The sequence below is a fragment of the Haplochromis burtoni genome, unplaced genomic scaffold (genome assembly GCF_018398535.1).
Source record: "Haplochromis burtoni strain Fernald_Lab_line unplaced genomic scaffold, NCSU_Asbu1 Contig_133, whole genome shotgun sequence".
NCBI lineage: Eukaryota > Metazoa > Chordata > Actinopteri > Cichliformes > Cichlidae > Haplochromis > Haplochromis burtoni.
Genome location: NW_024582494.1, coordinates 1,613,969 through 1,623,896, shown reverse-complemented (window position 1 = coordinate 1,623,896; position 9,928 = coordinate 1,613,969). Strand labels below are relative to the sequence as shown.

General features: G+C 45.2%; 1 protein-coding gene and 1 long non-coding RNA gene across 5 annotated transcripts in view; one reads left to right on the top strand and one right to left on the bottom strand.

Annotated features, from left to right (window-relative positions):
• The window catches only part of LOC102300725 (polymeric immunoglobulin receptor), a 16,449-nt gene extending 15,849 nt beyond the window's left edge, over nt 1–600 (bottom strand). The window contains exon 1 of one of the 3 annotated variants that reach the window (XM_042224262.1): nt 470–600. In XM_042224262.1, coding sequence (XP_042080196.1) covers nt 470–509 — 40 coding nt within the window. In that variant the 5' untranslated portion in view covers nt 510–600. The remainder of the gene's footprint in view (nt 1–469) is intronic. The other 2 variants (XM_042224264.1, XM_042224263.1) reach the window with 2 other exon arrangements.
• Nucleotides 601–5,715: 5,115 nt separating this feature from the next.
• LOC121815098 lies at nt 5,716–9,912 on the top strand. Of its 2 annotated transcripts, XR_006054791.1 has the most exons (5): nt 5,716–5,852; nt 7,275–7,367; nt 7,616–7,711; nt 8,239–8,279; nt 8,575–9,912. It is a non-coding gene; the product is annotated as an uncharacterized LOC121815098 (long non-coding RNA). The 2 variants fall into 2 exon arrangements; XR_006054790.1 differs by having other exon boundaries at nt 8,239–9,912.
• Nucleotides 9,913–9,928: the final 16 nt, after the last annotated feature.

Sequence of the window (9,928 nt, the reverse complement as noted above, 5' to 3'; positions counted from 1 at the left end):
TGGGCTGGTTTCAGTCATTATGCAAATGTACTGTTTATAAGATTGGGGGATCCTGCAGTCAGCTGAGACTGAAGAGGTCACCTGGATGAGTGACGAAATGTTTCTCCCACTGAAAACGCTACATCCAGATGAACAGAATCAGCTGTTTGGGATTTCCTTACCTGGATGGTTGAGCATACATCGAGATATTTATTCACTAAATTAATTGGTAGGTTAATCACTGATTATGTTTTAATGCTACGCCTATTTGCCATCAGTTGCATCCCTAAAATAAAGAAAGCTTTAAAAATCAGTGAAAAAGAAGCAGAACGATAACCACGGTGGCACAGAATGAGCTTTGTGTCCCAGCAGTTACCAAGAAGGGAAGAAGCTGCCCATTAAAGCAACTCACAGCTGACTGAGATGACCATGTGTAACAATAAGAAAAGTAAGAAACCCAAGTGCCACAAAAATATGCCAATATACTTACAAACGAAGAAGAAGTAGATCAAACTGTGAAGGGTGTTCATAACGAGGCTCTGATGGTTTACTGTTTCACTGGAGCTCTGTTAAAAATCTCTTGCTTTGACTCCTCTCTCTTTCCACTCCTCTGAACACATACGTGGTGGGAGGGACTATGAAGGACCCAAGAAGAGGATGTGAAGAAACAAACTGACGATGTAGAAACAGAAATGAGTCAGAGGTTTATGCATCTGGGTTTGAGGTTCACTGCTCATTCATGTACACTTTGCAATTACACTGTTATTGAAAGTGGATCGAAGGGTGTAAACTTCTGCAGTGACAACTTAAAGACTGATCATGGGTCCAGCTTGTTCTGCTGTGCAGCACTGGTGTCATGTATAACCAATGCAAAAGCTACTGGAGAAGGTACCAAGGCCAGTATTCATAAAGCTGCCTGTAGTTAAACCAGCTCTCAAGGTTGAAAATCTTACAAAACTCTTAAAATTATCATGTTTTCCATGAATTTCAATTTAAAGTTTAGCCTCAATTCTGTAAAAAGTGGATTCTTGTAGATATTTGCACTTTGCACAATAAAGTTAATGAATCATTTTAGATTTCTAGAATCAATCAGAACTAATTTAATCATCAAGACTAATTGAATTGTTAACGCAGTCATATCAGTATTTATGGTTCTTAATGTTAAGTCTTTTATGTCTTTATGCATCCAGGTAAGTAAAACCCAAAAGGTTGCATTTGATTTGCAGTACCTGGCTCCTACTTATCCATTTAATTCCTGTGGTAATGGTGTAAGGTTTCATTCAGCTGTATTTTGACTTTATTTTTCTCAGATAAGTAATGTAATATGTCATGTTAACCTAATTTAAGATCAGCTAAAAAAAGTGAGCGTTGTCAGTTTGCAGTCAGGTGTCAGTGGACTGATGTTTTCTCATGGACTATTTCATTTTTTCATTTAAAATACAGGAGAAAAGGGAGGGTAGGTGGGGGGGGTAACACCAGCAGCTGCATATGAATATCAGCATGTGAAACTGATTCATGGTTAGAACAAAGAGGAACGAAGCTTATTTTTCGCAGCAATGTTCTCATTTATGTTGTGGTTGTTCTTCTGAATTGTAACTTCTCTAGCAGAGGTTGCTGGCATTCATTGAATTTCCAGAATGTTACTTCCTTCATTTTTATTAGGTTTGTAACTTTTTATTTTCTTACATCTTTGAAACTGTTGGCTGTTTTTGAAAGCTACCAAACATTATATCAAGTGTGCAGAAAAATACAACTCCACACAAACAACAAAAACAGAAAGTAAATGCACAAAATAACGTGTATCAGACCATAAGATTTTAGTTTGTTCAGTGCTGCAGCACACACAGTTTTCAGGTGTTTGTTGTGTTGTCTCTGACATCAGGGCTTTGACTTCTACACCTCCTCCACCTCCTCCCTCTTCTGAAGGAGCAGCTGCTAACTCCACTGAGAAGCCCATGAAACTGGGGAGGCTACCCGAAGCCGGCCGGACATCGCCGCCCCTAGTGTTCTCTACATCCCACCCCTCAAACCCCTCTCATTTCCAGGTTGAAGTAACATTTCACCTGAAACACCAACAGTTCTCCTCTTGAGGCTCTCCGAGACCATAGCCAGCTGAAAACTTCATCGACCAGAACTTAGCTTGTCTACTCCACGTCCAACTAAGCCTACCCCATTCAGTTCCAGACACAGCATGTCCATCAGGGACCACCCGGAGGAGATCCAGTTTCTTTCTTTCTCCACTTCCTCTCCTCTCATTCTGTGCTATCCCTGGCTCTGTTGGCATGACTCCCATATCTCCTTGTCATTGTGTCAGATCTTGGGCCGGGGTCTCCAGTGTCTACATTGTTGCCTCTTTCCTAAGACCAGAATGGATTCTACAGAAGCTCCTCTTCCAGAGCCCATTGGCTGGACAAGATCCCTCAGGTCTATCACAATCTCTCCAAGGTCTTCAGTAAGAAGCGACCGTCTACCTTACCCCCGCATCATTCCTACGACATGGATATCAAGCTCCTCCCTGGAGCAGCGTGCGTCAGCTTCCGCTCACCTCAGGTGCTGCAAGTGTTTCTTCACTTTGTTCATTCTCTCATCCGTGATCAGTGCACGGGATGTTACTAAAGTAGCTGCGTTCCTCTTGCAACCCATCGTTAACCTTTGCCGCATGTGGCTCTAGCCAGCACGCTACACGGGCGTGCCAATTTAACAAAAACCATCCGTGCGTTTTCCCCAGATCGTGACATTTATGTGCAATGAATAGAACTCGATTTTGTTTACTTAAAAACAATCAAACTGATTTGTAATGAGTGACTTGATTAAAACTTAAGGAGCATTTTCACTGTTTAACATACAAACATGACAACACAAACCAGACTGGACCTTCCCTGATGGCCTCTGCTTTGTGCTGGGATGTCTTCAACTCTCTGAACTCTTTATATTGAAACCCTGTGGAGGTTTCAGGTGGAATTAAAATATATTAAAGTTCCTTTAATAACCAATGAGAGAGAAAAGAAAAAGGAACTTGTTTTCTCTATAATAGTAATGGACTGCATTTATATAGCGCTTTTCAGGGCACCCAAAGCGCTTTACAATACCACTATTCATTCACTCTCTGGTGGAGGTAGCTACAGGTGTAGCCACAGCTGCCCCGGGACAGACTGACAGAAGCGAGGTTGCCATATCGCGCCATCAGCCCCTCTGGCCAACACCAGTAGGCAAAGCGTCTCGCCCAAGGACACAACAACCGAGACTGTCCAAGCCGGGGCTCGAACCGGCAACCTTCACATTACAAGGTGAACTCCCAACTCTTGAGCCGCGATCACCCTCAGTAAAACTAAATTACAACAAATAAAAACTTCATCACTGGTTTTGTTGTTGCTTCCTGAACTTTGACACCAGCAGTACATTTAAACTAAATGATGACATCACTTCCTGTGGATGAAACACATGAAAAACTTGCATGTTGAGCTGTTGCTTCAATCTCTCAACACATAATTACTACAAGTACCACACAGAGGAGTTATGAGTCATTTACATGTCATTTTTTTTTTTTTTTTGCCTGTCCCGTTTGGCTCTTTTGCCATCAGAATTGTTGTCTAAAGGCAAAGAAAGATACCCAACGGATTTTACTTTACCAAACTGACCATCCCAGCCTTGCCGTAATGGTCCATTTGATTCACCTTTTATTGTTTATTTTATTTTCACTTACTGAATACGGGACAGACTTGACTGGGGGAAAGAAGGGGAGAAAGAAAGAGGGAAAGAGAAACAGCTGAGAAGAGGGACGGGGGAGAAGGGCAAAAGACAAAAACCAACAGAATGGGCAGAAAAAGAAAAAAAATGCATATATCAATCACCTGGATCACCTGCTGAGAAAGAAAAAAGAAAGCAAGCAGAAGAGAACAAGAGTAATAGAATAAACAACATCACAATGATATATGGGAATATGACAGTAAATACTAAATGTTAAACATTATTGTGCAGCACATAAGATCAACAGAACACAGTGTGCTTTGAGGTAGGAGCCAAAAAGGGTGTAGTTTGTGGGTGTGATCACCCGTGTGTACACCTGTGAGCATGGACGCGCTTGTTTTTTTTTGTTTTTTTAAAAGGTTCCTTCATGTAATAATCTGCTAGAGGGTGTGGGGGGGCCACAGCCCCGTCCTCCAGGGCGTGAGGCAGGTGTGGAGGAGATCAAAACTCCAGACATCCAGAGGCCCCCAGAACACAAGAGACCAAGGAAGACCAACAGAGGGGCAGCTGCGCCACTGTCCCGGAAAGAGCTGAGGAGAGTCCCAGATGAGGGCTCACTCAGCAGCCGCGGAGCAGAAGCCAGGGGGAGTTGCAGTGACGAGCCCGTGAGCTCCGCCGGCAGCCAGCTGCGCCTGAGTGACCGAGCCCCAGGCCGAGAGGCCGGGGGCACCCCACCTCCGAAGTGGCCCGAGCGAGCCCCAGGCTCCAGGCCCCGATAAGCGGCCGCCAAGGAGTGAGCCGGTGTGTACCTGGACGCCCATCCCCGGACACAAAGAACCACCAACGCACCGATGTCTGAGGGAGTCCGCCACTGGCAGGGGAAGTGGTGGTAGGGGGAGATAGGCCTCCAAACCTTGGAGGGCCTGAGATGTCCCCAGAGAGGTGGCGCCTGACACCCAACCTGACATATAGACACAGACATACAGGCACACACAGATACAAACATCCATTCCCACCCTCATGCTCTCATATGCACTTACTCCACACTCAACCAACGTGGAGACAGACATAAAGAGACGCTGTACACACGATCACACTCCCCAAGCGTACTCTACAAACCGGGTCTAGGTGCCCCCGCCCCTGGCGGGGGGAACTGCACCCAGACCCAGGTGGTGTTTCCCTTTTCCCTGCGGTGGGGGGAGGCAGACCGCCCCGACTCCGCAGCAGCAGGAAGGCTCCACACTCCAGACCGCAGTCGGACGGCCAACTCCTCCTCCTAGCCCCCCCGCTCCAGCAGGTCGCAGAGAACGGGGGTGAGAGAAGACTCCAAACCTCCCTCCACCCGCTCATTGTAATGTTGATGCATGTGTGTTCTAAGGTGCATTTAAAACCCAGGAGGGCATGGAGCTACCTGCCAGAGAGCAGCAGGTAAGCGCATGGTCCCTCCTGCTAGCCCTCAATGTCTACGTGTATTTAAAATTGAGAGGTGGGCAACGATGCCAGGGGTGGGGTGTACACCCTGATGGTACTTTGGACTCCGTGTATCGTGCCCCCCCAAGATCCTATATGTATGTGTAATGAGAGTGTGAGTAATGTGAATGTCTAAGTTGTGGGATAAAATTGAGGCAGAGGCAGCCAGAAGGGGACAGAGGGGGGGGTAGCCTCCTCTGCACCCTGGTGACATACCCCTACTCCAAGGCCCTGCATGTGTGGGTGGTTGTGGTGGAGCGGGAAGAGGGAGGCAGCTGGAGATGGGGAGGGAAGGAAGGGAGGGGCAAGTGACCCCTCCCTGGGGCCAGCTCCCCCGCTGACCCCAGTAGGCACCCCCATACTCCGCGACCCGCCAGGGAAAGGGGGCCCAGGCCCATCCAGACCGGGGCCCAGTGCAGCAGCGCCGCCCGGCCCCACAGAGCCCGGGACAGTCCACCCAACCCCACCACAGAGAAAACTGCACCCACCCCACCATCCACTCATCTTCCAGACTACATAAGACAATAAACACCCAGGCTGAGATCTTCCTCCACCTCTCCTGTATCTCCCCCTCCTGCAGAGGGAGCTCCTGGGGAGAGGAAAGCTCCTGCAAGATGTGACAATCTCCCCCACCAGTTGAAGAGCCAGGTACAGATGTTTACTGAGTGGATCTTCCAGCAGTTCATCCAGAGACTTTGAGGTCACTGTCACAGACGGTGAGTTTTTACTGACATTAATCAAATGTTGTCAGAGTGGAGCTGTTCAGCTGTTCCTTATTTCCTGTCATATATCTGCTGTTCCAGTGGTGGATGTTCATGTTGAACACGAGCAAAGTTTCTAATAATGAGCTCAGTGTCTGTACAATTCAATTCAATTCAATTTTATTTATATAGCGCCAAATCACAACAAAAGTCGCCTCAAGGCGCTTCATAGATACAGAGAAAAACCCAACAATCATATGACCCCCTATGAGCAAGCACTTTGGCGACAGTGGGAAGGAAAAACTCCCTTTTAACAGGAAGAAACCTCCGGCAGAACCAGGCTCAGGGAGGGGCGGGGCCATCTGCTGTGATTGGTTGGGGTGAGAGAAGGAAGACAGGATAAAGACATGCTGTGGAAGAGAGACAGAGGTTAATAACAGATATGATTCAATGCAGAGAGGTCTGTTAATACATAGTGAGTGAGAAAGGTGACTGGAAAGGAAAAACTCAATGCATCATGGGAATCCCCCGGCAGCCTACGTCTATTGCAGCATAACTAAGGGAGGATTCAGGGTCACCTGGTCCAGCCCTAACTATATGCTTTAGCAAAAAGGAAAGTTTGAAGCCTAATCTTAAAAGTAGAGATAGTGTCTGTCTCCTGAATCCAAACTGGAAGCTGGTTCCACAGAAGAGGGGCCTGAAAACTGAAGGCTCTGCCTCCCATTCTACTTTTAAATACTCTAGGAACAACAAGTAGGCCTGCAGAGCGAGAGCGAAGTGCTCTAATAGGGTGATATGGTACTACAAGGTCATTAAGATAAGATGGGGCCTGATTATTTAAGACCTTGTATGTGAGGAGCAGGATTTTGAATTCTGGATTTAACAGGAAGCCAAAACAGGAGAAATCTGCTCTCTCTTTCTAGTCCCTGTCAGGACTCTTGCTGCAGCATTTTGGATCAGCTGAAGGCTTTTCAGTGAGTTTTTAGGACATCCTGATAATAATGAATTACAGTCGTCCAGCCTGGAAGTAATAAATGCATGAACTAGTTTTTCAGCACTCAGTTTATCTCAACATAGAAACAGAATTATTTAGAAACAAGATTATTTTGAAGTGTGAATTTTGTAAAGTTACTGTGATGGAGAGCAGGAATCAGAGTGTGGAGCTGGAAATGAACAGGTGACCATTAATGTCCCTAAATGTCTTTATTGTTTCCAAGAACCTGATATTTCAACATACATTCATATTTTATTTCATTGTTAAACTATTTTAGTGCATTTTTTAAATCTAAAACGAAATTTGCCAAACTGTTTTTTTCTCAGTCAGTGGATCCATTTAAGGCTCGTTTGATTTCTCAGCTGATTTTTGAATCTTTGTGTTTTTCTTCTTCACAGCTCCAAACATTTATAAGTCAAACTTTCCTCTCTGCTCTTGTTCAGCAGCTGGACCATCAGCCACGACTACAGGAAGCTCCACACCTTCATTAACTTTGACTGGAAGCACTGAGCAGCCTGAAAGAGCAGCATCTGCAGGTACATCCATCTATGAGAGAAGACAGTATGTTTTTAATCAGCCTGTCCTGTGTGGCAGCTTTTCTAATCAGAATTATGATGTGAGTGTGACGTTGTGCCAAACTCGTTTTCTTTTTCTAAATTCTCTGTGAGCTCCTCTTGTTCATGTAGAACTTTTATCTGTTTGTTTCTTCGTTTCACGTCTGTTATTTCACTACATGTGCAGCTCATCAATCAATATGTAAAACAAGCTTGTTCTGCTGTCACAGGTGTGCTGCTGTATGTAATCATCTCTCTGCTCATCATCATCATCCTCTCATCACTGACTGTTCTAATAATCTGCATCAAGAGGAAGAGCAGCAGAGGTAAGACAGCCGAGACACAGAAAGTCTCGTTTCTAACCAAAAACTCTTTTTTCACTTCACTTGAAGTCTGTTCAAACAGCTGCAGTCAAACATCAAAATATTTCATCCTGCTTGTCCACTTTGGGCTCTAAGAGGAGAGTGGAGTGACTTGTAGAGATGATGTTAAACACTGGAAGTAACTGAATCCTAAACTGTGTCACACATGAACTCTGGACACTGTCAGCAGGATCAGATCCAGATGTTCTCTGCTTCAGACGTGTGAAGTAAAAACAGGAAAAATATTCTGACTACACGACCCATGAAAACTGTAAAATAGTATAATTATTGTGGATCACTTCTTCAGTACACAGGAGGAGACTCGAGCAAATGTGAGTCTTTGATTCTGAAGGCAAAGTCTAAAATGAAGCCTAATAAAGTCCAACTAAGCAGGATGAAAGAACAGGAGGGGCAGCAGTGATCTTCAGCCTCACGTGCACTTTGAATGATTGCTCCCTCTAACAGAGGAACATCCTTTGTTTGTTCCACAGGTTTGAGGACCAGAGGAAACTCAGAGGGCACAAACATGGAGGTGACTTTCTTTCTCTTTGGTTCCTCTCACTGTTGACAGACTGCTACTGTAACAAAGAAATAAAGCAGTCACAGTGTGATGGTTCAGTTTGTAGACTGTTCCAGAAATTACAGTCCAAGAAGGAGAATTCAAACAGGTAGGTGACAAAAATGGCCGCCCAGACGGAGACTCCAACAACAAACAGAGACACTGTTGTCTGAGAGGTTCAACGTGGAAATATTTACCAGCACAAATGATTTAACCAAGTCAGAGTCTCTTCTTTTTATGTGAAGAAGACAGTTTGTCTCTGTTTCAGGACGTCCACTACGAGAACTGTACTCCAGGTTCTACACGTGAAGACTCGACCTACCAGAGCCTCGATCCAGCCGGCAGGGACCAGGACCAGACCTACTCTACACTCACACACCACACATGAGACTCTCTGGATTCACACCTGGGTTTGTTTCAGTGCCTCAGGTTTAAGGTTTGAACACAAACCCTGAAAACTGTAAATATTGACTCACTTCGGAGTCAGCTTCAAGTGGCTGTTAGAGGAACTGCAGCTGCTGGAACTGCAGGAGGAACCAGCCCCACCAGCCCCCATCATCCTACACCAGTGCCCCGTGGACACTGTGAAGTCTTTCTGCTGCAGTGTGTCATCCATTTGTCTGAGAAGCTGTCTGCAGTCTTCTTTCTCTCCAACACCTCGACACCTCCAGGACCCTGAGACTGACACGAAAAATATCTTCTGACCCCTCCCACCCTGGACAGAAACAGTCGCTCCCCTCAGTATCATGAAACTGCCAATATTATGTACATGTTATTAACAACAACCAAAAACATTACCTCCCCTGATCAGTCTGTTTTTTGTACACTAAGAAAAATAATTAAATGTTATAGATTTCATATTTTACTCAACCCTAAACAGAGACAACTTTGGATTCTTCTATTTTATTTGAGCGTTTTAAGTGAATCCATTGCATTAAATGTTCATTTGGAATCACTTGATGGATCTGCGTCAGACGTAACTGAAGTTAATCAGCTGGTTAGCCACACAGAGCTAACAGCAAAGCATATAAAACCTTAGCATACGCAGCACGCAGCAGCTACAAGGATGGTGTTCTTATTCTATTATTATTACAGTGGTTGAAACATAATAAGTCTGCCTTCACTTTGTAATCCACATCAGTCCTGCTGCAAATCCCACATTTCCACAGCGTTCCTGTGACATTTGGTGTTCTTTAGGTCAGCACAATGCTGGTGTTTGAACTGAATCAGATTATTTGTATGGAACAGACTTTGGTGTCACACCAGTTTGTACTACAGGATGGAGTAGGGAGCTGATGTGGGGTCCAGTCTGTGAAAGAACAGCTGTTCCAGTTACCCTAACTTACAACAACAACACAATCAGTGGATGTGATGAGCACGTCACCTACTCAACTGCAAACGCAGGAATTTCTGTGGATCATTTTTGTTAACTGCTTATTCAGCTGAGGGTCACAGGGGTGGAGTCTGTCCCAGCTGTCACAGGGAGAGAGGCGGGTCCACCTGCACAGGTCAGAAAGGACAGAAACCACACTCTCTCAGATACACACCTATATGTTTTGGGCACAACCTGACAACCGTCTCATTGGACCGTGGGAGAGCACATGAATGTCACAGAAAGTGGA